Raw genomic sequence first — 27477 nt, 5'->3', positions numbered from 1 at the left:
ATTGGTTACCTTTGCTACAGGCTTGAGGAGTCTACAAACCCGGGGGCAGGCTGCGGAGGAGTCCATCGGTTACTACACTTAGAAAAAGAAAAAACCAGTTAGAAACATGGGTGTATACCAAGAGCTCAGCTTTATTCCAGGAATAAATTCTTCTTCTTCCTGGTCAATAACTATTTGCCGTAGTGTATAGTCTTGTTCATAAACCTTTGACTGTTTCTCTGGTGTTTTAGGGACATCACGCCTGAGGGCACTATTAACCCGAGTTAGATTACAGTGGACGCTTTCATTCAGCTGGGCATTCTTGGGTTATAAAGGGCTCTGCTGAGTTCTCATGGAGGCCCAGGAGCCACAGAACAACATTCCTGCTACTTGTTCCAAAAAGCAGTTGGGATCTTCCAGCTGGCGTTTCCACAGGGATAGTATACCAATCACCCTTTCCAGTGTCGGGGTTGTAGCTCTTGTGTGACACTCCCATTTGAGCAGCAGTCAGTGAGGGTTAGTTCCTATCGCAGAGTCTCTCCCATTGCCACAGTACTCTTGCTGTCACTTAAACTCAGTTTGCAAAGCAGTTTGCAAACTGTGCTGTAGTCAGAAACCAACGGTAAGTCAGACCTCAGGGCGTCTGCTGCTCTGGCCTCCTGTGAGCCCGCTTAGCCACCCCAAGGTGGCAGGAGGAAAGGGACTACAACAGCTCCTGGCGGGGCAGCTTGTTTACTTACGTGTGCATTGCAGGGAAGGTGCTAGTTGGGCCAGTCATGTGATGCACAGTGGATGGGAATCCTCCAGTCTGTCCCATGAGGCTGGATGACATCATGGGGGGCCACATGGAGTAGCCAACCGGGGGCGGCTGAGAAGGAATGGCCTGCACTCCTGGGGAAGGGTAATGGTGGTGATGATGCACCGCTGATGGCCTTGGTTTTTCTGCTTTCACAACAACTGGAGCAGCAAACTGGGGATCCTCAATTTAAAGGAAAATGGGTAATTTGTTAAATTTGTATCCATATGGCAGGTGAGCACAATGGTCTGTTCCTCACCAACGCAGTGCCAGCTTGGAGCACTCTTGAAAAGAGCAGTCCCTTGTCCTGGGCCCAAGGCCCAGCTACACGGACTACAGTGCAACAACAACTGCATGGGTGGCTGGGTCCCATCGAGACAGCCAGGGTCTATCGACCCTGCAATTAGGCTCCACCTAACGAAGCGAGGAAAGAGCATCTTCGCGAGCAGGCTGGTTAACCTAGTGAGGAGGGCTTTAAACTAGGTTCACCGGGGAAAGGAGACCAAAGCCCTGAGGTAAGTGGGGAAGTGGGATACCGGGAAGAAGCACGAGCAGGAGCATGTGAGAGGGGAGGGCTCCTGCCTCATACGGAGAAAGCGGGACAATCAGCGAGTTATCTCAAGTGCCTATACACAAATGCAAGAAGCCTGGGAAACAAGCAGGGAGAAGTGGAAGTCCTGGCACAGTCAAGGAATTAGGATGTGATTGGAATAACAGAGACTTGGTGGGATAACTCACATGACTGGAGTACTGTCATGGATGGATATAAACTGTTCAGGAAGGACAGGTGGGCAGAAAGGGTGGGGGACTTGCACTGTATGTAAGGGAGCAGTATGACTGCTCAGAGCTCCGGTATGAAACTGCAAAAAAACCTGAGAGTCTCTGGATTAAGTTTAGAAGTGTGAGCACCACGGGCAATGCCATGGTGGGAGTCTGCTATAGACCACCGGACCAGGGGGATGAGGTGGACAAGGCTTTCTTCCGGCAACTCGCAGAAGCTACTAGGTCGCACGCCCTGGTTCTCATGGGAGACTTCAATCACCCTGATATCTGCTGGGAGAGCAATACAGCGGTGCACAGACAATCCAGGAAGTTTTTGGAAAATGTAGGGGACAATTTCCTGGTGCAAGTGCTGGAGGAACCAACTAGGGGCAGAGCTCTTCTTGACCTGCTGCTCACAAACCGGGAAGAATTAGTAGGGGAAGCAAAAGTGGATGGGAACCTGGGAGGCAGTGACCATGAGATGGTCGAGTTCAGGATCCTGACACAGGGAAGAAAGGAAAGCAGCAGAATACGGACCCTGGACTTCAGAAAAGCAGACTTCAACTCCCTCAGGGAACTGATGGGCAAGATCCCCTGGGAGAATAACATGAAGGGGAAAGAAGTCCAGGAGAGCTGGCTGTATTTTAAAGAATCCTTATTGACGTTACAGGGGCAAACCATCCCGATGTGTAGAAAGAATAGTAAATATGGCAGGCGGCCAGCTTGGCTTAACAGTGAAATCCTTGCTGATCTTAAACACAAAAAAGAAGCTTACAAGAAGTGGAAGATTGGATAAATGACCAGGGATAAGTATAAAAATATTGCTCGGGCATGCAGGAGTGAAATCAGGAAGGCCAAATCCCACCTGGAGTTGCAGCTAGCAAGAGATATTAAGAGTAACAAGAAGGGTTTCTTCAGGTATGTTGGCAATAAGAAGAAAGCCAAGGAAAGTGTGGGCCCCTTACTGAATGAGGGAGGCAACCTAGTGACACAGGATGTGGAAAAAGCTAATGTACTCAGTGCTTTTTTTGCCTCTGTCTTCACGAACAAGGTCAGCTCCCAGACTACCGCACTGGGCAGCACAGCATGGGGAGGAGGTGACCAACCCTCTGTGGAGAAAGAAGTGGTTTGGGACTATTTAGAAAAGCTGGACAAGCACAAGGCCATGGGGCCGGATGCACTGCATCCGAGAGTGCTAAAGGAGTTGGCAGATGTGATTGCAGAGCCATTGGCCATTATCTTTGAAAACTCATGGCGATCCGGAGAAGTCCTGGACGACTGCAAAAAGGCTAATGTAGTGCCCATCTTTAAAAAAGGGAAGAAGGAGGATCCTGGGAACTACAGGCCAGTCAGCCTCACCTCAGTCCCTGGAAAAATCATGGAGCAGGTCCTCAAGGAATCAATCCTGAAGCACTTACATGAGAGGAAAGTGATCAGGAACAGTCAGCATGGATTCACCAAGGGCAAGTCATGCCTGACTGATCTAATTGCCTTCTATGATGAGATAACTGGTTCTGTGGATGAAGGGAAAGCAGTGGATGTGGTGTTCCTTGACTTTAGCAAAGCTTTTGACACTGTCTCCCACAGTATTCTTGCCAGCAAGTTAAAGAAGTATGAGCTGGATGAATGCACTATAAGATGGGTAGAAAATTGGCTAGATTATCGGGCTCAACAGGTAGTGATCAATGGCTCCATGTCTAGTTGGCAGCCAGTATCTAGCTGAGTGCCTGAAAGGTCGGTCCTGGGGCTGGTTTTGTTCAATATCTTCATTAATGATCTGGAGGATGGCGTGGATTGCACCCTCAGCAAGTTTGCAGATGACACTAAACTGGGAGGAGTGGTAGATATGCTGGAGGGTAGGGACAGGATACAGAGGGACCTAGACAAATTGGAGGATTGGGCCAAAAGAAATCTGATGAGGTTCAACAAGGACAAGTGCAGAGTCTTGCACTTAGGACAGAAGAATCCCATGCACTGCTACAGACTAGGGACTGAATGGCTAGGCAGCAGTTCTGCGGAAAAGGACCTAGGGGTTACAGTGGACGAGAAGCTGGATATGAGTCAACAGTGTGCCCTTGTAGCCAAGAAGGCCAATGGCATTTTGGGATGTATAAGTAGCGGCATTGCCAGCAGATCGAGGGACGTGATCGTTCCCCTCTATTCGACATTGGTGAGGCCTCATCTGGAGTACTGTGTCCAGTTTTGGGCCCCACACTACAAGAAGGATGTGGAAAAATTGGAGAGAGTCAAATTGGAATTGACAGGCAATTGGAGGGCAACAAAAATGATTAGGGGACTGGAACACATGAGTTATGAGGAGAGGCTGAGGGAACTGGGATTGTTTAGTCTGCAGAAGAGAAGAACGAGGCGGGATTTGATAGCTGCTTTCAAGTACCTGAAAGGTGGTTCCAAAGAGGATGGATCTAGACTATTCTCAGTGGTAGCGGATGACAGGACAAGAAGTAATGGTCTCAAGTTGCAGTGGGGGAGGTTTAGATTGGATATTAGGAAAAACTTTTTCACTAGGAGGGTGGTGAAACACTGGAATGTGTAACCTAGGGAGGTGGTAGAATCTCCTTCCTTAGAAGTTTTAAGGACAGGCTTGATAAAGCCCTGGCTGGGATGATTTAATTGGGGATCGATCCTGCTTTGAGCAGGGGGCTGGACTAGATGACCTCCTGAGGTCCCTTCCAACCCTGATATTCTATGATTAGACAACAGCGGCTGGCCCATGTCAGCTGACCTGGGTTAAGGAGCTCAGGCTACGGGGCTTTTTAACTGCACTGTAGACATTCGGGGTCAGGCTGGTGTCTGGGATCTACCCCCTTGGGGGGGTTCCAGAGCTTGTGCTCCAGCCTGCACTTGAACATGTAAACCCAATTCAACAGCCCCACGAGCCCATGTCAGTGGCCACGGGCCAGCCACGGGTGTCTAACTGCAGTGCAGACCTACTCACACTCCGGCTCCACTCACACTTCCCCACCTCGGGAACGGCCGGGGCAAAGCAACTGGCCTTGCCATGGGACGTAAAGAACGAGAGGGCAGCTCTGCTTGTTCCTTGGCTCTTAGGTGCAGGCTTGTGAACCTTTACTCGTTTCATTTCCCTTAGCCTGCAATTAGGCTGTTTGCTCTCCCCTCCTGCAGTGTCAGGCACCGCATTAAACAAGGCTCTGCCTTTCCGTTCAACGTGGACGAGACTATTCACCTGGGACGTTAAAGCCACCAAAACTGGAGTGAGGAGAGTACAAAGCAGGGCAGAAAGTGTGTCTGCGAGGCAGGCCGGGGATCCCTCTGGCGGGACTGGGATGCTCGTCGTGCACTACTCTCCCTTTAAGACAGTGCTGCAGTGTCCTATGAGCACCCTGATTCTCCTCATGTGTGTCCCTATGAGCACAGGTGTTCCCGCCCTCCCCGGCCCCGCTCACACTGCGCACGGCTCGGGGGTGCGGTGCAAATGCCACTCCATCACAAACCTGGCTGAGAGCAGGCACAGCGGAGAAGATTCATGCTTCCCTTTGTGCAATACTCTGCCAGTTGGCAGTGGCTGCTGCAGAGTTTGTCCTGAAACAGGAGCCGACAGCTGCTCTTAAACACTGGAGTATGTCTGGTGTAGAGAAGTGGCCTGAACCGGTGCAGCAAATGCCAGCTCCGCCCACCACAGCCAAAGATGATCAGGTAGAGAAGGGTGTTGTGTTTCCTACCAGAGCCCTGGGAACGCTAGGGGGTTGGGTTGTGTAAGCCAGCTGTCGGAGCTGGAAATAGCACCCAGCGCAGGTTTTACGAGCCGGGTGACTGTTACAAGCTCAGATGTGTGGTGGGGATAGTCTTAACACAAGGGGGGCCCGAGAGCATCACACCTGAGTGAGGCCAGGAGCCAGACTACTTTCTGGTCTGTGCGCACAGAGAAAAGAAAAGGCCCTGGCATGCATGCAGGTGTGAAATGGGGAGGGAACCCCAGGGCATCTCAGCACAGCGTGAGGCATCCAGGGGAACTCCCAAATTAACTGCCCTTCCTGCTTAGATTGGAAACCCCTCTGGGCAGGGGCTGGGTAACATTTTCAAACACACCTCAGTGACTTAGGTTCCTGTGTAACATTTCAATCTTAGGTGCATTTTAGGCAAAAGGATTTAGGTACCTAACTTCACCGCTGAGTTCAATGGGAGTTAGGTGTCTAGATACCTTTAATAATCTGGGCCTTAGGCACTTAGAGCCAGATTTGTAAAGGGATTTAGGTGCCTAAAGATGCAGAGAGGCACCTAGGGGGGTTTTCAGATGAGCCTAGGAGCCTAACTCCCATTGACTTTCAATGAGACTGAGGCTCCTAAGTCACTTAGAGCCAGAGTTTAAGGGTATAAAGGCACCTAACTCCTGTTGATTTCAGTGCGAGTTAGACAAATCTTTACAAATCTGGCCCTTAGGTGCTGTTGGAAATTCTTCTGGCTCTACACGTGTGGGTGTGTCCAGCTCTGAGTACGCAGGGCCCTGATCCTGACTGGGGTCTCTGGGCCCCACCATCACATCCATTCCAGCCCATCGCAAAGCACCAAGCCAGACTTTACCAATTACGGGTTCCATCAAAATAAAAGCTTTCAGGAAATGGAAGGCCCATAAAAATATACCCATGAATGTAAATGCAAGTGTGTCTGCCCCAGCCTACGGCAGAATCCCAGGTTCCCAGTCACTATGTGGGCATCTGGGAAGTGGGCTCTTCCCTGGATGACTGAATGTTTTCTTATGTGAAACATGCAGTTCAGCTACGCTCTTAGGGCTGGAGTGTGCCCAGCCCGCGGGAGTGCAGCAGCAGCCTGCACGTTGCCAAACACAGCCTGGCCCCAGGCCTGTACGAGGCCAGCGCTGGGCAGAGAGCAGGTGAGGTTGTGGCAGAGCAGAGCTGGCCTGCTGTGGGCAGGGGGGCATACCCTGTACGCCCTATCCAGAGGTCGCATAGCAGCTGAACCCCTCCATCACCCTAGGCAGAGTCAGGAGACATGTGTGGGGGTTCAGCTCCAGAAGACGCCATCCAGCCTGAGCTCATCCCATAGACCAGCCAGTGTGTGCAGTGCCCTAGGACACGCATCCATGGGCAATGGATTCTGAAGCCACATTCTGGCCCAAATATTCAAAACGCGCTCCCCAGGCCCTGCCCCGGCATGTGGAGATCAGCCCCCCCTCTCCTGCCCCAGCGTCTCTTTGTAGGGGTGAATGTTGTTACCTGCTGGGTGTGCTGCAGCGAGGGAGGCCCGGTCCCACTGGGCTGTGAGAATGCCATCGGTGGCAGAGCTTTCAGCATCATGTTCTGCATAATGATCTGGTGCATCTGAGCGTTCTGCATCAACATCATCTCCACCATGTCTGGGAACGGACAAATTCCAAGGGGAAAGGGACAGCATTGCCAGTGAGAGACAGAGGGCAAAGGGCATCTCAGTGGGTCAGATTCTTAGCAGAGCGCCCAGACAGCTCTGACTTAGGGAACGCAGCTGAAAGGAGATCTTGAAAGGGCCTTTCACACTTGGAGGAGGAGAATGTTAATAGACACCACTATCTCCTTGGCCAGTGACTGCCATTTATGGCAGATACCTAGGGCTGGATGAGAGTGTTCAGGCTCTTAGCCCAGCTTAGCTTTTCCCTGTCTCTGCAAAGAAGCCCTCACTACGCGTTTGTGACCCAAACTAAGGCAAGCCTCACTGGTTTGGGCTTGTCCAGACTCTCAAATGGAGATGGATTCAGAAGGGGCAGACCCTAGCTGACCAAAACCCTGCACATGCAGGTCCAAAGAGGCTCATCACAAGTCTTTGCGTAGGAACCAGTTTGTACGGCTTTACAGGCCAGAAAATCCCACAAGGTTCCCGTTCAAACACCTGGTTTGCCTATGGCTGAAACATGTCACCGACCCACATTCACAGTTCAGTGTCACTGGATTCCTGCCCATTTGAACCATGAGAGCATTCCCAACACGCAGGGTAACTGTGGGAGGTACAAGATTGATGCAGCCATGGGGACTGGGACAGTGTGCTCTGTTCTTTGTTTTTCCAGCTGAATTAGAGAGGTCAGTCTGAGAAACTCCCGGACAACAGCTTCTGCTGGGCTGGGCTGGGCTAGCCCCGCTGGCCACAGAGCACAACCACAGCCAACCAGGGCACAGGAGGATACTACATGCTTTCCACTGAGTGACCTATCCAAGGAAACCAGCCTCATGCCGCCAGCTGAAGCCTGCCCAATTCTGGGGGAAGCCAGGTAGAGAAAATGTTTCACAAAAAGCTCCTTGTGGGCCGTTTGCAGGAACGAACGAGAGCCCAGCCGGCATGGCTGGGTCCCAGACGTTGCTCAAACATGAGCTGACGTTGTGGGGAATTTTGCTGGTTAAGGCAAACCATTCCTGGTGCTCTAGTGAGAGCCCACACAAACTGAAAGTGAAAGACGGTCTGCACCTACTCCTCCCTGGAGCCCAAACCACTGCGCGACGCACAGCTGCAGTGCAGGCCTGTGTCTGGGACCTTCGTTTGCTGCCATGAAAATGATTGAGAGGCCTCAAAGTCAGCATCATCCCTTCACTGCAAGATCACACAGGGAAAGCTGCTGAGGGACAAACTGTTAATCAGCTAGGGCTTCTATAATCAGAAAACATGACCAGAAATTTTAGGGAAAAAACTTCTTTTAAATGTTTGTTTAACATTTGTTCCCCAGCTTGAAGAGACATTAAACTGTCACCCTGAAATTTCTTTCCATGTGGCTTTAAAAATGCATCTAGAGTGCATATATCCACCTTGAGCCGATCACCCTGGTATCTTGGCACCAGAACCAATTCAACCACAACACAAAAACAATTAAAGTAACCAGGTTTTTCATTTAACTGGACACATTGAGCCAAATTCGTCCCTGGTGTAAATGCATCATCTTCAGGGAATAGAGGGACAAGATGGGTGAGGGAATAGCTTTGATTGGACCAACTGAGCCCCACAGAGCTCTGTTGGTCCAATCAAAGCTATTCCCTCACCCATCTTGTCTCTCTAATATCCTGGGACCGATATGGCTACAGGAACACTGCATTCAACTTCAGGGTGGTCAGACATAAATGTGGTCCATTTTGTTTTAGAAAATAAATTGATTCAAATAAACCAGAGACTTTATTAAATCCCCAAGCAATGGACTGTGGAGTTGCTCTCGGATTTTTTCATTTCCCTGCAGTACCAGGAAACCCCATTCAAAAATCTGAGTTGGGGAAAGAAGCCCAGATATTAGCTCCATGTGCTATTCCTGGACCTTGCTCACTTCTGTTTAGAAACACAAAACAAATTTGTTTATGTGCACGCAGGGTAGCACATTCAGCTGCCCCCTCTTGTTTCCAACGACAGACCATTCCTACACATTTTAAAATAAACGCTTATATTGTACTAAGGAGAATGGACAGTGGGTACAAAAACCCCATTTGCTCATTTTGGCATTATGAGTTGTTTGTGAAGTTTTAGCTGCAAACGTCCTTGTTAATATTTAACCAGTATCTTCCCTTGTGCTGTTCTACTTCCCCCAAACCCTCTCCACTGCTTAACCTGGTTTTTGCCTCTCTGTCTGTTGCAAGATAAAGTGCCCAGCAGCACTAAAGTTATTCTAAGTTCCCATGTCAGAGGGCCCAGATATTTGATTGGCAAGATCAGTAATTGCATTGACAGCCTGGTTGTGCTAGGTCACAAGGTAACTTGAGTGCTGTCTCATGTCACCACAGTGATACTTTCACTGCTCCGAGATCAGAGGGAGCTCAGGAAAGCAGGAGAATGACCCCGCATGTTGGGGTGGCTGACGCTTACCTTCCTTAATGCTTCCAGAGCGGGGGGCTGGGAGGGGCTGTGGAGGTGGGATCTGTGTGATGAGAGGTGGCTGCTGAGGTAACTGTTGGATGATGGTTGCAGGTTGCTGAGGCATCTAGGAACAAGAGGAAAACAAGAGGAATCAGGGTTGCCGTCTGCCTGCAATCCTGGGCTCTCTGGGCTACTGTGTTTCATTTTCTGATGCCCTGCATGCTTCACAGCTGAGCCACACATGATACCCGCAGATGTTCAGCTCAAAGATAAGGGTGTGACCCCATGCCCCATATTCGTCGCAGAGATATGCTTATGATAAGAATATGACACAACTAAGATACGTTTTATGCAAGATGGGTCAAGTGAAGTTGTAATCATGACTTTGTGAGTCACGACTGAGAATACCAAATTCAGGACAAACAGCTGAGAAATAGAGCAGACACCCCCCGCCCCCCTCCCCGCCCAAACTGGTGGTTATTCTCCCATAAGATATACCATACCAGCAACAAAACTAAATTCCTGTTTCACCACATTGGCTAACAAGAAGTCAGAACAGTGGTTTCCTTAGGCATTCCAGTCCTTGTATCACCACCAAAAACACTAGACTTTAAGATGAGCAGTTTTTTACAACCAATTTCATCAAATGAAAGGTTCTTCTGATCCCAAAGGATCAACTCAGATATATACAACTCAGATCTTACCCGATAATCATGCCATTGCCAATCCTTTAGTATCTAATATCTAAAGGTTTATTTATGGGCAGGTTCACACTACAGAGGGGATCAACACTCTGAGATCGATCCACCGGCAGTCGATTTAGCAGGTCTAGTAAAGTCCCGCCAAATTGACTGCAGATTGCTCTCCAGTTGACCCCTGTACTCTACCCCCAACAAGAAGAGTAAGGTAAGTCGATGGGAGATTTTCTCCCGTTGACTCCCCGCAGTGTAGACCCCGCGGTAACTCGACCTAAGATACATTGACTCCAGCTACGTTATTCACGTAGCTGGAGTTGCGTAGCGTAAGTCGACTTACCGCGATAGTGTAAACATAGCCTATAAAAAGAAAGAAGAAAAGGTGAGAGTTAAAATTGGCCATTGGCCTTTATCTTTGAAAACTCATGGCGATTGGGGGAAGTCCCGGAAGATTGGAAAAAGGCTAATGTAGTGCCCATCTTTAAAAAAGGGAAGAAGGAGGATCCTGGGAACTACAGGCCAGTCAGCCTCACCTCAGTCCCTGGAAAAATCATGGAGCAGGTCCTCAAGGAATCAATTCTGAAGCACTTAGACAAGAGGAAAGTGATCAGGAACAGTCAGCATGGATTTACCAAGGGCAAGTCATGCCTGACTAATCTAATTGCTTTCTATGATGAGATAACTGGTTCTGTGGATGAAGGGAAAGTGGTGGACGTGTTATTCCTCGACTTTAGCAAAGCTTTTGACATGGTCTCCCACAGCATTCTTGTCAGCAAGTTAAAGAAGTATGGGCTGGATGAATGCACTACAAGATGGGTACAAAGTTGGCTAGATTGTCAGGCTCAACGGGTAGTGATCAATGGCTCCATGTCTAGCTGGCAGCCGGTATCTAGCGGAGTGCCTCAAGGGTCGGTCCTGGGGCCGGTTTTGTTCAATATCTTCATTAATGATCTAGAGGATGGTGTGGATTGCACCCTCAGCAAGTTTGCAGATGACACTAAACTGGGAGGAGTGGTAGATACGCTGGAGGGTAGGGATAGGATACAGAGGGACCTAGACAAATTGGAGGATTGGGCCAAAAGAAATCTGCTGAGGTTCAACAAAGACAAGTGCAGAGTCCTGCACTTAGGACGGAAAAATCCAATGCACCGCTACAGACTAGGGACCGAATGGCTAGGCAGCAGTTCTGCAGAAAAGGACCTAGGGGTTACAGTGGACGAGAAGCTGGATATGAGTCAACAGTGTGCTCTTGTTGCCAAGAAGGCCAATGGTATTTTGGGGTGTATAAGTAGCGGCATTGCAAGCAGATCGAGGGATTTGATCGTTCCCCTCTATTCGACATTGGTGAGGCCTCATCTGGAGTACTGTGTCCAGTTTTGGGCCCCACACTACAAGAAGGATGTGGACAAATTGGAGAGAGTCCAGCGAAGGGCAACAAAAATGATTAGGGGACTGGAACACATGAGTTATGAGGAGAGGCTGAGGGAACTGGGATTGTTTAGTCTGAGGAAGAGAAGAATGAGGGGGGATTTGATAGCTGCTTTTAACTACCTGAAAGGTGGATCCAAAGAGGATGGATCTAGACTATTCTCAGTGACAGCAGATGACAGAACAAGGAATAATGGTCTCAAGTTGCAGTGGGGGAGGTTTAGATTGGATATTAGGAAAAACTTTTTCACTAGGAGGGTGATGAAACACTGGAATGTGTTACCCCTAGGGAGGTGGTGGAATCCCCTTCCTTAGAAGTTTTTAAGGTCAGGCTTGACAAAGCCCTGGCTGGGATGATTTAGTTGGGATTGGTCCTGCTCTGGGCAGGGGGTTGGACTAGATGGCCTTCAGAGGTCCCTTTCCAACTCTGTTATTCTATGATTCTATGAAAATTGGTTAAAGGAATCAAATACATACAATAATTGCAAAGTTCTTGGTTCAGGCTTGTAGCAGTGATGAAATAAACTGCTGGCTTAAATCAAGTCTCTGGTTGCTTCCAAATCATTGGAAGGTCCTCAGTCCCTTGGTTAGAATGCTCCTGTCAAGGTTCCTTCCCTTCTCTGAACTCTAGGGTACAGCTTTGGGGACCTGCATGAAGGACCCCCTGAGCTTATTCTTACCAGCTTAGGTTAAAAGCTGCTACCACCAAAGTGTTACACAAAGAACAGGGGAAGTGCCCACTTGGAAATGTCTCCCCCACAAAATATCCCCCCCAAGCACTACACCCCGTTTCCTGGGGAAGGTTTGATAAAAATCCTCACCAATTTGTATAGGTCAACACAGACCCAAACCCTTGGATCTTAAGAACAATGAAAAGCAATCAGGTTCTTAAAAAAAGAATTTTAATTAAAGAAAAGTAAAAGAATCACCTCTGTAAAATCAGGATGGTAAATACCTTACAGGGTAATCAGATTCAAAACATAGAGAATCCCTCTATGCAAAACCTTAAGTTACAAAAAGATACAAAAACAGGAACATATATTCCATTCAGCACAACTTATTTTATCAGCCATTTAAACAAAACAGAATCTAATGCTTACTAACTCTTTACAGGTGTTCTGACCTGCATTCCTGTTCTGGTCCCAGCAAAAGCATCACACAGACAGAGAGAACCCTTTGTTTCCTCTCCCAGCTTTGAAGGTAACTTGTCTCCTCATTGGTCATTTTGCTCAGGTGCCAGCGAGGTTATCTTAGCTTCTTAACGCTTTACAGGTGAAAGGGTTTTTCCTCTGGCCAGGAGGGATTTAAAGGTGTTTACCCTTCCCTTTATATTTATGACAGCTCCCATTAGTGTAAGTCCATAGTCCAGAGGCTTGAGCAGGAAAGAGGCAAAATGGAGATGTTTCCAGGGTCTTTTATAGCTTCCCTCCATGTGGAGGGAAACCCATTGTTTCAAACAAAGCCCTCAACACAGCTAGTGGAAAATTACAGGTAAAAGATGGAGTTTGGAGTCACATGGGCAAGTCACACGTCCATGCATGAATTCGCTTAGTCATAGCAGGAAAGTCCATTAAGTGTAGATCAGCGTCTCTCACGGTCCATTGTGAGTTAAGTATACCTTGATGAGCCACTTAATTTGAATAGTCCCTTCAAGATGTGCAGGCTAAATACCTTGTGGGCGTTACCCCAGGAGCAAACATCTGAAATCCAAATACAAAAATGATACATGCATACAAATAGCATAACCATATTCAGCAAGTCATAACCTTTCCATAGACTTCTTACATGCCACATTTTGTACAAGATTTGTTGCAATTATATAACAGTGGTAGCAACAATGATCTACATGGACATATTTTAATCGGATAATATCACAGAGGTATCATTGGAAATGTTATGATTTACTGAATATGATTATCCTATTTATATGCATGTATCATTTTTGTATCTGACGATACAAATATTGACTATATAACAATTACAACTGTGTTTACACTTGGGGAACGTCCAGCAGACCGTATGCAATCAGCCTGGATGGGCCATTAGGAAAGACAATAGGATTTTGAAGATACTAATTTCCCTCCTTCCTGAGAAGTTCCCTAGGATGCTGCTTTGAAAGGGACACCATCTTGGACTTCTAGTGTTTTTCCATTAAGAGGAGGTGGGGGTCAAACTGGGAAATAAATTATTCCTGCCATAAGAAAATCCTATTTAAGGCTGGGGAATGAGTTAATCTTGGTTCTTCTCCACTGCCTCCCTGCTCAAGAAGGAAGACTGCTGAAAACACCTGAAGAGAAAGGAACTAAGCTGGGGGTTGGGCTGAGCTCAGGTGAGAAAGGTCTTGCTTGTTAAAGGAATACTTGGAGATTATTAAGCTGCAAGCAGGGCAGGTTACTTCCAAGACGCTCTGCAACCTGCACAACCCCCGAAGTGAAACAGAGTTAGCCATACCTTGCCCCAGGAGGCCCTGGCCCTTTAAGGGCGATGGGGCTCAGTGGCACGCTGGTGCTTGCTGCCTCCCCAGGGGGAGAGGATGAACGCAAGGCTCATGTGACTAAAAGCCAGGCCTGCTGGGCTATAAGAACAGTCTCGGGAGTCACCAGGAACACCGTAGGTGGGAGGCAGTGCTCCCTCTAAAGTAGGAGGCTCCCCAGGGAAGGGACTGTGAAGTGTCCCTGAGCAGGAAGTTACAGGACAGACAGCTGGGTTGCTAAGGGTTCCCAGGGCTGGGAACCATAGTAGAGGGTAAGCTGGGCTCCCCCTATGCAGCCAAGCAGTGAGGGGTGCAATGAGCCCTGTAAAGCAGGGAAGGCGGGAATGGTCAGAGCCCAGAGGAGTGAAGACAGGGTGGCAGAGGACAGACCACAAGAGGAGAAGGCTGTGCCCAGTGGAAGAGCCTGGGGTGGAAGATTTGGTTTTGGTTTATGCTGGAGTTAAGCCCTGGAAGGGGGGGGGGGACTTTTGGACTTAACTGAAGGGCTACGTCACTGCCATGACCTGAGTGTGCTTGGAAACTGAGACAGGGTCTGACTCCAGCCTTGGAGAGACCTTGCTACATGCCTGCTTAGGCCACAGCTGAATATAGCCCAAAGAGTCCAGGTTCCTTCATGTCTGTTGTCATTCCTGGCTTGGCTCCTGGTGACGCAAGATGCCATGAGAGGCAGCCCCATGCATGAGCCGGGGGGCGGGGGCGGCAATACCATGGCAAACACATCTGCACATCGAAGGCAGCCCAAGTATATATCATCACAAGCGTGACTCCATCTCCTGAGGCACCGCACAGAGGCAAGGTGGAGAGGCACTCCTTTCGCCCTTCCTTAAACCCAGCAGGGCTGTCCTGAGACCTGGCCTGACCAAACTGCAGCTGTGCCCTCATATGCTGGCATTTACCATAAGATTTCTAGTTGGGGTAGATGGTATTTATACCAGCAGGCTTTTGACATCCTGGCAAGGGAAGACCCACTGCTGCGGATGGGAAACATCTGCTTAGCCCTTAGGGAAGGAGCTAATTCAGGTGGATGTCACTCAGTTGCGGGCAGGTTCCTAGGATTAGGTCACTGTGGGTATCTACACTGCAGCTGGACACCCATGATGGGTCTGTGCCAGCTGGTTCGGGCTAAGGGGCTGTTTAATTGCGGTGTAGAGATTCAGGTTTGGGCTGCAGCCTGAGCTCAGAGACCCTCCCAGCTCACGGGGTCCTAGAGCCTGAGCTGCAACCCAAATGCCCACACTGCAATTAACCAGCCCCTTAGCCTGAGCCCCACGAGCCTGAGTTGGCTTGCACAGGCCAATGGTGGGTTTTTAACGGCAGCGTAGACCTAGCCTTTGGGTACGTCCCATACTGTAATCGGCCTGGGTCAGCTGACTCAGGTGGGCTACAGCCTGAGCCTGAATGGAGGGAGTGGGGAAGAGGCAGGGCTCCTTTTCAGGGCCAGTCAGAGGGCCAAGGCACTGAAGAGGAGCATGATAAACAAGTGCCATAGAGCGGGGATCGGGTAGCTAATGAGGCTGTGAAGCCGTTTAATCATAGAGCAGGTTAGCCCAGCTGCGATGAGCTGTGCTTGTCGGCTTGACACAGAATATCACGTATGTTCAGCTCTCTGAGAACATGATGGACAAGGAATTGGGGGGATATTGGTGTGCTGCCGTAATGATGCTGTATAAACCACTTACCCAACCCAGGTTCATAGAATCCTAGAATCACAGAAGATCAGGGTTGGCAGGGACCTCAGGAGGTCATCTAGTCCAACCCCCTGCTCAAAGCAGGACCAATCCCCAGCTATGTATGGATCTGTCATCATGTTCCCCCTTCCAGGGCTGTGAACACAGATGTTCAGAACCAGTCCTGAGCACTAATCTCTGTTCCGCCGCAGGACACAGCGGGCTCAGAATGGAGCTGGGGTACATCTGGTGTTAACGTGTCTAGTAACAGTGCTATCTCCTACCCCCATTCCAGCAATAGCCCATAGTGTCTGCAATTCAGTGACACAGCCTCTGTAACAGACCCACAATCAGATGCTGCTTGTCTCCTCTGAGTACTGAATAACCACTTTAATAATGCTTGGGGATAGCAAGTATTCTCAGAGAAGGGAACTAAAAGAAATCTCAAAGGGAAACTGAGCCAAAGTAATAGAAGAACTAACAACCAAACAGTAACAGCATCTATCCCTGTGACACTAAGTGGGAACCTCCACAGATTGTGTGGTTAGAAGAATACACGCTTCCCTGTGGGACCTCTAGTGGTGGTGAATACTACCCGTTGGTATAGGATAACAGTCTGTAACCCAGACCCAAGCCAGGCAATAGGGAGAAGTCTTTCAGCAGCACTTCTGTCTCTCACACCTTTGAGTGGTGGGTAGAGGGTAAGGGCAAGGGTAACGACCATTGGTGGGCAGAATTGAACCTGGGAACCTCTGAAGCTGAGTGTATGAGCTTCTACTGCATGAGCTAAAAGCCCTGTGGCTCTTAGCCAAGGCTGTAGCAGACTTATCAATCTCTAGATGGTCTAGGCGCTTCTAGAGGGGGGACAGAGAGCCACACCAAGCAGGCCTGGGTTATACATGTCCTGCCAAACAGGAAAGAACTAGAAGCACAAACTATGAGTTAGCCTATCCTCTTTGCACTGGAGGCTCCTTTGCTATAATATGTATTGTTGTAACCTCTAAATGTATGGCGTTTTCCACACCCATTCCATCTCAGCCCTGTTGGGGCTATTCTGTCACTGCAGAATGTGTCTGCTTCCATTTGTAAGCTACTTTTTTGGGGGTGGGGGGGGCAGGTGGGAGCACAGATCTCAATATAGTCCCACATGGCCTTTGAAAGATTAATACAGAAATCCAACATGTTGAATGACATAGGCATGAAAAGGTCATTTATCTCTATCTTCCCTCTAAATCTCACTCAGCACAAGGGTGTGTCAAAGCCTGCATTACCCGACCGCTCTCAGAGTTTGGGGGTAAATTCTGTTGTAATAGTTTGTAGTCAGAGGATTATACCTAGCCTGAACATTGTTGTAGATACTGTCAGGCAGCCAGATCCATCTGTCTCCGAGAATCTGGGCCAGATTTTCAAAAGCAGTCTCTAAAATTGCAGACAGTTCTTCCATCACTAAGTTTTTGCATGTGAAAAGCTCCAGTTTGATCATACAAACTGCATTTGCACACCAGAATCATGTGGTTCAATAACTCACCCTGATCAAAACCTCAGAATCTTCCCATTTCTCTCCTGTTTCAATCCCATCACCACCTGCAAAGTTCCATTTCACAATCACCGTTTTCCCCAACCAATGAGATTCAAAGGCGCAGGTTTTAAGGTCCAAAGTGATCATTCGATCATCTAGTTGGATTTCCTGTATAACACAAGCCACAGACTTTCCCCATTACCTCTGTATTGAGACCAATAACTTGTGTTTGGCTAAAACTTATCTGTAAGGAAAAAAATATCAATCCTTTGGTGGCTTGTTGCAATGGTTAATCTTGCCCTTTGTTAAATGTATGCCTTTTTTCTAAAGTGGGAGTGGATTTCCATTAGAGCCTGCCAATCTATAATCCCCTCGACAAGTCTTGTAAATAAAGCAACATGAAGCACTTCTTCCCATGCGGTGGGGAGTGCTTGCAACCTGTGCAGCATTCCCTGTTTGTGCTAGACTAGGGAGTGAGGCCTGGATGCACACAAGGAGTTGTGTGTTGTGACGCTGAGTGTCACACGGATTAAAATCCCTGGAAGACACTGCAATTCACAAAGCCTGAGTTACTCACTGTGACGAAGTGAGGGGTGGTTCTTGGTTTGTTTGGTTTTTTAAATGGTTCGCATGCAGAGGGGGTGGAACTCAGTTTCCCTGGGCGTTATTGGTTTACCAAGGTGATGGGAGAGGGAGTTTGTTGTTACAGAGGACCAGCGACAGAACTTGGGACCCCGGACATACCGCTGCAGGTTGTACTTGACCCACGATATTCCCCTTTTGGGGCATCACGGCATCCAGCACACCAGGCAAAGGCTGCTGCAGAATTTTTACTGGCCTGGGGTCTTTGACGCAGTCTAACAGTATTGCAGGTCCTGTGACTCCTGCCAGAGGGTGGGGAAGGCCTGGGATAAGTATAAAGCAGCTCTAAGATCTTTGCCCATCATAGAGGAGCCTTTCCAAAAGATGGCTCTGGACATCACGGGGCTCCTCAGCAAGGCAACCCGGTCACAGAAGAAATACATTCTGGTAGTGGTGGATTTCGCTACTTGCTACCCCAAGGCGGTGGCTTTGTCCTCTATCAAGGCAGAGACCATGGCCAATGCACTGCTGACCATTTTCAGCAGAGTGGGGATCCCTAAGGAGGTCCTTACAGATCAGGGGTCCAACTTCATGTCAACCCTGCTCCAGTGCTTGTGGGAGAAGTGTGGGGTCTGATGCACCTGGGCCTCGGCATATCACCCTCAGTCCAACAGGCTGGTGGAGAGGTTCAATGGGACGCTAAATATGATGCTGAAAACATTTATGGACCAGCACCTGCAGGACGGGACAAGTATTTATCCCACCTGCTGTTGGCATACAGGGAAGTGCCCCAGGTATGCACAGGGTTTTCCCCGTTTGAGTTGCTATATGGGAGGAGAGTGAGGGGACCCCTGGACTTGATGAGGGATCAGTCAGAGGGGAAGGCCTCTCCTGATGGAGAATCAGTGGTGGAGTATGTACTGCCCTTCCAGGAAAAGGTCGCTGAGCTCATGGGCTTGGCCAGGGGAAACCTAGCCAAGGCACAAAGGAAGCAGAAGGTCTGGTATGACCACTCAGCGTGGGCCCGCTCCTATGCTACCGGGGACTAGGTGATGCTTCTGATCCCCATGAGGAAGAACAAGCTGAAAGCTGCCTGGGACAGCCCCTTCAAGGTCATCAGACAGGTAAAGGAGGTGAATTATGCAGTGCAACTGTCCAACTGGGCTTACAGCCATCCGGTATATCATGTCAACATGACAAAGCCATACTGGGACAGGGAGAAGTTGGTGCTGGCTGTGTGTGGGCAGTGGGAGGAGAAGGGAGAGGATCCCCTGGTGGGTCTCCTCCCTAAGCCGGGGGCTGATCCCTCGCTGGAATCAGTTCCCCTCTCAGACCAGCTCACCCCTGCCCAGCAGGCCGAGATCAGAGCGGTGCTGCCTTCATACCAGCAGCTGCTCTCCAACCGGCCTGGGCTCACTAACCTGGCTGTTCACCGGGTGGAGATGGGAGCCAACCCTCCCATCAGGTGTTCCCCATTCAGGGTCACTGGGAAAGAAGCCCAGGACCTGGAGAGAGAGGTCGGAGACATGCTGGTTTTAGGGGTGATCCAGCCGTCCTCCAGCCCCTGGGCCTCTCCCGTGTTGGTCCCCAAGAAGGATGGGTCAATCCGGCCTAGGACTGATGAGATCCTAGATAAGTTGTGGGGGCTGCCCAGTACCTCACTACTATGGATCTCACCGAAGGCTACTGGCAAGTGTCTTTGGACCCAGAGGCCAGGGAGAAGTCTGCTTTCGCCACCCAGGTAGGGCTCTTCGAGTTCCTGGCCCTGCCTTTTGGCCTCAATGGGGCACCTGCCACCTTCCAGCACCTGGTGAATCAGTTACTGAGGAGGATGGAGGACTTTGCTCTAGCGTATATTGATGATATCTGTGTCTTTAGCCAAACCTGGGAGGACCATGTGTCCCAGGTGAAGAGGGGGCTGAGTCACCTCCAGGATGCAGGACTGACTATAAAAGCTGGAAAGTGCAAGGTGGGGATGGCAGAGGTGTCATACCTGGGCCACAAGGTGGGGAGCAGCCACCTGAAGCTGGCCAAAGTGGAGGCAATCAAGGACTGGCCCGCTCCCCAGACTAAGAAGCAGGTCCAGGCTTTCATTGAGATGGTGTGGTACTACCGGAGGTTTGTGCCATGCTTTAGCTCCCTGGCAGCTCCCCTCACGGAGCTTTTTAGGAAGGGCAAGCCAGACAGGGTGGTCTGGACCAAGCGTTCCAACAGGACTCTCTGTGTGCTGAAGGGGGCACTCATCCAAAGCCCGGTCTAGGTAAACCCGGATTTTTAATAAACCCTTCCTGGCGTTCACCAGCGCCTCAGACACCCAGCTGGGCACGGTGCTAATGCAAACTTATACTAAGGGGGAGAGACATCCCATTGTGTACTTGAGCAAGAAGCTGCTGCCCCGGGAGCAGCACTATGCGGCCATAGAGAAGGAATGCCTGGCTCTGGTGTGGGCCCTTAAAAAGCTGCAGCCGTATCTATTTGGGCAGCACTTCACTGTGTACACTGACCATTCGCCCCTAACGTGGCTACACCAAATGAAAGGAGCTAATGCCAAGCTCCTGAGGTGGGGTCTGCTCCTGCAGGATTATGACATGGAGGTGGCCCATGTGAGGGGGAGTGCCAATGTTATAGCTGATACCTTATCTCGGGGCGGGGGCCCTGAACTTCCCCAGGTCACTGGCTAAGTGACACCTCTCAGTTCAGACTCGAAGCAGGGAGAGATGTGATGAAGTGAGGGATTTTCTTGTTTTTTTTTCAATGGTTTGCATGCAGAGGGGGTGGAATTCAGTTTCCCTGGGCGTTATTGGTTTAACGAGGTGATGGGAGAGGGAGTTTGTTACAGAAGACCAGCAACGGAACTTGGGACCCTGGCCAATGACCAGGAGAATGAATACCCCAGCGACTGGTGCCTGGTAACCAGAAGGCCCAGCTTGGACATCACAGCCGGATCTGGCCAGTGGGAGGACAATGGGCTCAGAGAGAGGACCCTGGTGACCTGACCAGCCAGTGGGGAACAAAGGATGGATGTTTTACACTGGCTGAGAGTCGCTCCGATCTAAAGAACAGGATTGCATTATTCCCTCTGCGGCCCTGGGGGTCCAGAGTGAGTGGACTCCCTGAGGGGGCCCCGGCAAGAGACAGACATGCTAAAGGCTCAGAGAGAAGCAGTTCCAGGAGGTGGAGGGGCTTAACCCCCGGGAGAGAGTGGACTCCTGAGAAGGGCTGTCACACTGAAGGGGGTTCCGCACAGGGATCGTACGGGGCCAAGAGTGGGCATGACCTGTGAGTCCCCACAGCACAGACATACCCCGGTAGGTACATTACAGTTGTGTCCGACCAGTCTCCTGATATGTCACCAAGAGGGTCGGGTGTGTTCTTTGCCAAAAGCTGAGAACATGATCATCATGGTGTTGATGTTTGGAGAGATGTAGAATATTATGTTCCAAAGCTGTTGGAGATGAAGCGTGTCACCTGAGTGGGGGCTGGGTCTCTGCTAACTCAATCAAAAGTGATCACCAGATGCAGGTCTGAGCATTTACAAAGAACCCCAAGAAAAGACCCAAAATAGGGGACCCTCAGGCCTGAGCTGAAGGTAATGAAACTCCCTGATTATGAAAAGAGACACAGTCTGGGGCTGTATAAGAGAAGAGGAAAGTGCACAAGATATTATCTGTTATGGAGGATACATTCTCCCAGCGCAAGTGTCTCATGAAAAGTGGATCCCAGCTCCCAGGACTGGACCAGTGCTGTAAGGATTGACCATAGGGCGAGAAATACCTTATTGGCCAGGAAAGTATCTTGTTAATAAGTATAGGCTATAGATTGTTTTATATTTTTCTTTTACATGTAACCTTATGCTTCCAAAGCCTTTTACTAGCTTTTATGTGACTTTTTAACTCTAGCTTTGTTAAATAAATTCCTGTTTGGTTTCATTATCAACACGTCTGAGTGCCTTGTGCAAAGGAGGTGAAGCCAGTAAACTAGGGTGCTCTGCTTGCACAGAGGCAGTGGATTGGTGCACACTGCAGGTTCCAGAAGACAAGGCACTGGGCATTGAATTGTAACAAGGTGGGGTGTGCTCATTGCTGGTGTGCAGAGGGGAAGAGCGAGGCTCGCGGAGCCAGGGGCAGAACACTTGTGCTGCTGGCAGAGTTGGGAGGATTTCCCTCGGTGGGCCCAGACTAGACTCTCTTGTGCTGTAAGCAGGTGGTAGTGATTCACCCTGGACACCTTGGGGGAACCCCCAAAAGCATAACAGCTCCCCTAAAATGGATGGGGGAGAGATAGGTGCCTCCAATTGTCATTCACAAAAGCCACCTACGCTGATGGAGCCCTACACCAGACTATCCCATAGCCCAGTGATACTCAGGCTGAGGCCCACGAGCCGCAAGTGGCTCTTTCATGTGTGATTCGATCATTACCCAATTACCGTGTTATTAACTTATTGTAGAATACTTGGTCAGTCACTTTGTTGTGAGAGTGTGTGTGTGTGTGTGGCAAATGGAACAATGAACTCACACTACTGTGGCTCTTTCAGGTAATGCTGATCATCTATTCAGCTCCTGAACCCCCGAGGCCTGAGTCTCACTGCCCTCGCCCAATGGTTAGGGCACTCAGCTGAGAGGTGGTAGATCTCTGTTCAAATCCTTTCTCCCCCGTCAGTCAAAGGGGAGCTTGAAGGGGGGGGTCTCCCACATCCCCGGTGAGTGTCCTGGCTCACTGGGCCTCCTTTTCTCTCTCCTAACCTCCAAGCCATCTTGTAGGAATTGGCCTGAGGGGTCCAGTCGAGTAGGTGGCTGCTAGAAATGCCTACCAGATGGGGGCTTACACACGACTTAGGCAGCAAAAGCCTATCTGCCCTGGGTTTTTAAATGGCTCTGGGGCTTAGGTTCTGGTGGCCCTGAAGGCAGCAGATGTGAACACATTACAAGGACGAAACACACGTGCTCAGGGAACTTTTTACTGCAAAACGTAGGTGCTGAGTGAGTTTAGGTGCTCCAGGGTTTTTGTGAATTGCAGTGGTGCCTCAAACTGGTACTGAAGTGTCTAAATCACAGACTAAAACACCTAAGTACTTCTGTGAATCTAGGCCTGAGAAACCACTTGCTCAGCCAGAATTTTGATAGCTGCCTTGCTGTGAGAAGTTGGGTACTGTACTTGTCTCTTATAACTAAGTGTGGTAGGGTGACTGCCCTACACAGGTAGATGGAGGGTTAAAGCAGCCCTCAGGGAGGCTGTGCAAAACCCAACCAATGGGAGGAGGACTTGTAGAGAGCCAGTCAGGAGAAGGTTTGTTGGAGCAGCCAATCGGAGCCAGGGAGGGCCATATAAAAAGGGCTGCTCAACAGCACAGAGTTAGTCTCTCACTGGAGTGTAAGGGAGAAGGACTGGCTACCTTAGAGGAGTACTTCAGAGCAGAGTTGGGGTCAGAGGAGCAATAGGTAGCTCCAGGCTGAGGCCCTGATACAAAGGGCTAGGAAGGTGCTAGGGCTATGGGGAAGTGGCCCATGGAAATAAGCAGTGGGAGTTGGAGGAGTGGCAGCACATGGCTGCTGGCTATAGGGTCCCTGGGTTGGGGCCTGGAGTAGTGGGCAGGTGTGGCCTGAGTCCCCCATCCCCCTCACTCGCCACAGCGGGGGTGGCCAGTATTTGGACTGCAGTTTACTCCTTGAGGTGAGGGGCTAGCCCAAAGGCTACAGTAGGCCATAGTGGCAAGTGGCTGGATTAGAGACAGCTGGTTCCCCCCAGAAGTGAGAGGAAAAAGTGGAGTGGGGCACAGCCCAGATGAGGATGCTGTGGTCCGGGGAATGATGTGGCTCTTAGAGGTGGAGCAGAAGTGATGGTGGTGAGACACCACTAGAGGAAGGTGCGCCGACAACCAAGAGCTAATTCCCAGCATGGCTAGCAGGAGGTGGTAAGTCATGCCCCCTCACACTAATGTTAAGATTTTTGTCACTGTTCTTTCAGTAAAAGTCATGGACAGGTCACAGGCTTCTGTGATTTTTTTTGTTGTTGTTGTTGTTTACTGCCCCTGACCTGTCTGACTTTTATTAAAAATAATGGTGGGGTTGGCTGCTGGGGGGAGACTGGCAGCTCTGGGGCTCCTGCTGCTCTGGGCACAGGGCTAAACCTGAGGCAGAAAATGTCTCGGAAAGTCACAGAATCCATGACAAAATCTTGCCCTTACTTATAGCGTGTACTGTTGGGGGTATGCACTGGTTCTGACATGGGGAAGATCTTACTGTCTGCTGGATGATCCTTGGTGGTTCTGGTGCAGGAGCCAGAGGGGACGTCAGGTAAACAGGTACTGGCTCCGGCCGGTAGTTCTTTCTGGGGCCTCCTGCCAACACACAGGGCTGTGAAAATTCTTCCAAAAGGTGCTGCTCCTGAAAGATCAGTGACACAGGGGCGGGGGGGAACAACTCTGTGCAGTAAAGGCAGGAAACATGAATATGTTCACAGGGCTCCACTTGGCCCTGATATAACTCTAGTAACTCCCCACCAGGGTTGAATTTGACCCACAGGGGCTCCACAGTCATAGGACATGACCGGCTAACTGGAAACATCCCAAAGCCTGGTCAGCCTCTGCACTGGCACAGCTATGGGGGCACGGAGTGCCCTTTGGGGCAAACGCAGCTTTCTCCTCTCTTCCCCCCCTCCCCCCCACAGCTTTTCTAGGGATACTCGGTTCCCTGGCTGCCTACAAGCCCCATAATACTCACATGGCCCCACGAGCAGCTGCCCAAACAACAAGTTCCCAAAGACCCTTAGGGGGTGATTTGTCTGTCTGGAGCATGCCCTGGGGCACGAGGGTTGGACCTGCTCCTGCAGCATTTCCCCCAGTATCCCAGGAATAAAAAAAGCACTCATGGATTTTTGCTTCCCTTTTACATTCTTCTCAAAGTTCAATCATGCAGTCCCTGAGCCTCCCAATACCAGCATAGTCTGGTAACTGCTATTGCAATTGCCATTATCCATGGGTGATGCACACTCCAGGATACTGTTTAACTACTGAAAGCCCCTGCAGCAGTCACCTCGTAGTACAGGGAAGATCTTACCCTAAGCTTCCGCAGGAGGTCTTTCCTTCGCCTCAGCGCATTCTGCAGTGCATCCTCCTGTCCATCGTTACTCCCTGAAAGAGGAATCTGATAGGCTCTGTTGCCTCCTTAAAGGATAACTAAGAGAAAGGGCTGTTCTAGCCAGGACTGGCTCTAGGCACCGGCAAAGAGAGCACGTGCTTGGAGCGGTACAATTCCAGGGGCGGCATTCCGGCCACCCTTTCTTCTTCTTTTTTTTTTTTTTCCCTTGGGCAGTTGCGCTCTTGAAGCTTGGGGTGGCAAAAAACCTAGAGCTGGCCTTGGTTCTAGCAGTTACCATAGTGGGTTAACTCTAGAAAATGTGATACTCTATTGTTATTACTTTTTTCCAGTCAAAAAAAAATATTTTCTGGTCACTTTCTTGACAATCCTGTCACAAGAATGAACGAGGATTTTATTGTACCAACTACAGCAAAGATAATATCTCCTCTCACTGGCAGATGGTTTCAGTAAGAAAAGAACAGACTGATGGGATGTTTCACTTATACACTGAATTCCTATATACAGGAGGTCCCCTTGGCCCTTACATCACCCCAATACATTTGTATCACTTGTGTCTGTTATCTTGACATTCTTTGCACAAGTTTCACAGCAACCTGGGGAATATGGATGTTGGTTTCCAATTGCATCTGTTTGGCCAGCACAGCTTACTCCCTGGATTTAATAATCTGGCATCCTCTCTCTCCCATTTGATTCGCATTCTACAAACTGTGATCTGTGTTCTTCTCTGTACAGCTTTGCTGGTGCAAAGCAGGCCAACACTGACTTAGCAGGTGCGTGAAGGATTATTCCTGCTTAGGGGAATCCTTGGGCAGGGCAGAGCTATCATAGTGGCTCCTTTACACACACCCCTGTCATGACTGCTGGGGGTATGGCCTTGGTTACACTAAGCGCTGCTCAGAAATAGCTGAGGATCTGACCCTGTCTGCTCTTTTGTACAAATACAACTCAAATGGGGTGGGGGGAGAAATTCCACCAATCAAAAGGCTGCATAGTGCACTGTGCCCTTCCTCATCACCCACGGAAGCAATTGGTATTTCATTCCAGCACTGATTTCAAGATAGGTCGCTGCTGAGCGGAGAATGCTTTCCTCCCATTAAGGGCTGTGTCTTCACCCTGCCCCAGCTTCTGCTGGCCTGTGGAGCTGCAGAGTGGAGTGGCTGTCTTAGTGTAAGTGGGAGAATAAGCCCGCTATTGTGGGGAACTTTCCTGGCTCATACGCTACCCCCGTGAAGTGGGCTAGCGAAAGGATCTGAGTCCTCGCTCCCACTTCCTTTACCCAGAGGCCTGCCTAACCTCAAGGACTCTCCTGTGGGGCAGAGTCCTCGTAACGCCAACAAGGCTGAGCCCAGGATACCTGGGGGGCTTGACCCCCAACCTTGTTGGGGTCACTTAGGGCAGAGGCCAAGGTGTCCCCACTCCAGAGTGCTCTCTCTACACTGGGCGCTTCCCTGGCCCACTGATCATCACATACAGTTCAAAGCAAATTCAACTTATTTAAACAGCAACCAATTTTTAAAAAAAGGAAAACATGGGAAAGGCTAACGGAAAACCCATCACTCTGCTCTGTGGCATGGGGATCCCACAGCTAGCCAGCTCTGGAATGTCCAGTTCACAGTCTGCTCCTCCCATGTCCCAGGCCTCCTGCCCAGGCCCTGGCTGTGCTGCAGGGATGCTGCAGGTCGGACACTTGCTCTGGCGGTGGCCACACACCCTCAGGCTCTAGGTGGCAGGACCCTTCTTCCCAGCATCAGCTCCTTCTGCCTGGGTTACGATCCCATCCCCCTCCAAGTCTGGCCTGCAAGGCCTCTGGGCTGGGGGTGTCTCCCTGTGCTGAGCCCACTGCCCAGGATCCCCCCCTCGCTCTCTCCAGCTGCTCCCTGCACCTGGCTCTGGACTGCTCCAGCCCCAGCTCTTGCTCCACTCTCCTCAGCACTGATGCTGCTGCTCTGCCTCCTGCTCCCTGGGCTGCTTCTCAGGCTCTGGTTGCTGCAGCTCTCCTCCCAGCACAGGTCTGCTCTCTGGGCTGCTTCTCTGCTTTTGTTATTGCAGCTCTGCTCTCCAGCTCAGATCGGGCTCCTGCTTTCTCCTTAGCTTGGCCCCACTCTGTGACACACACACAGAGGATGGGACCCCCCCGGCCTCCTTACTCCCTCATTAGCCTGCCCACCCTGTCAATCAGGCTGACCTAGCGAATTGGCCTCTCCCCATTGCCCAAGATGCCTAGACTGAGGGAAGGAAGTTCCAGGAGTTTGAGGCCACTTTCCTGTTCCACTGTTAATATTTCTATCACCATAACAAACATAGGGTGCTTTCTGACTGCCTCACTGGGTGTGGTGGGTGAGAGCAGAGATGCCTCTCCTAGATTTGAAGGCTGGAAGAGACCATTGACCTCCTGCATAGCCCAGGTCCAAGAACATCACTCAATGATTGCTGTATGAAACTATGATCTGAACTAGAGCAAATCTTTTATCTTACTTGTTGTGGAGAGGGGCGACTCAATATTCTCCAGGGTCTCGCGTTCATTTTCTAGTTTCTGTGGATAAAACCATTGTGAGAACAGATTAAAAGTCAGGGACTGAGGCTCACAAGAACATCCAGTCCTGCATAACTAACAAACACTTTTGGGACACAAGGAAATAAAAGGGGGTTGGAAAGAAGGGACAT

The 27477-nt window shown here is 50.0% G+C and overlaps 1 protein-coding gene across 1 annotated transcript; it reads right to left on the bottom strand.

The window, feature by feature from the left end:
* Positions 1–31: 31 nt before the first annotated feature.
* On the bottom strand, positions 32–27477 carry C11H21orf58 (chromosome 11 C21orf58 homolog). Its single transcript, XM_073304720.2, has 8 exons — positions 27400–27477; positions 27289–27346; positions 24772–24845; positions 23956–24099; positions 9341–9455; positions 6751–6890; positions 720–958; positions 32–77 (listed from the first exon to the last, which is right to left on the bottom strand). Exons 1-8 carry the CDS (start codon positions 27475–27477, stop codon positions 32–34), a joined length of 894 nt encoding a protein of 297 aa, XP_073160821.2.

The sequence above is a fragment of the Lepidochelys kempii genome, chromosome 11 (genome assembly GCF_965140285.1).
Source record: "Lepidochelys kempii isolate rLepKem1 chromosome 11, rLepKem1.hap1, whole genome shotgun sequence".
NCBI classification, from domain to species: domain Eukaryota; kingdom Metazoa; phylum Chordata; order Testudines; family Cheloniidae; genus Lepidochelys; species Lepidochelys kempii.
Note: the sequence above shows the minus strand (reverse complement) of the source record. Positions and strands in the feature narration are given on the sequence as shown.

What these genes read in the sequence shown, in the direction of transcription:
- C11H21orf58 (XM_073304720.2), bottom strand. Translation starts at nt 27,477, where the DNA reads ATGTCCCTTCTTTCCAACCCCCTTTTATTTCCTTGTGTCCCAAAAGTG. An exon ending in GTCGCCCCTCTCCACAACAA is followed by an intron (nt 24,846 to 27,288) that starts GTAAGATAAAAG and finishes TTCCTCTTTCAG; the next exon opens with GGAGTAACGATGGACAGGAG. An exon ending in ACCTTCCCTGCAATGCACAC is followed by an intron (nt 78 to 719) that starts GTAAGTAAACAA and finishes TCTTTTTCTAAG; the next exon opens with TGTAGTAACCGATGGACTCC.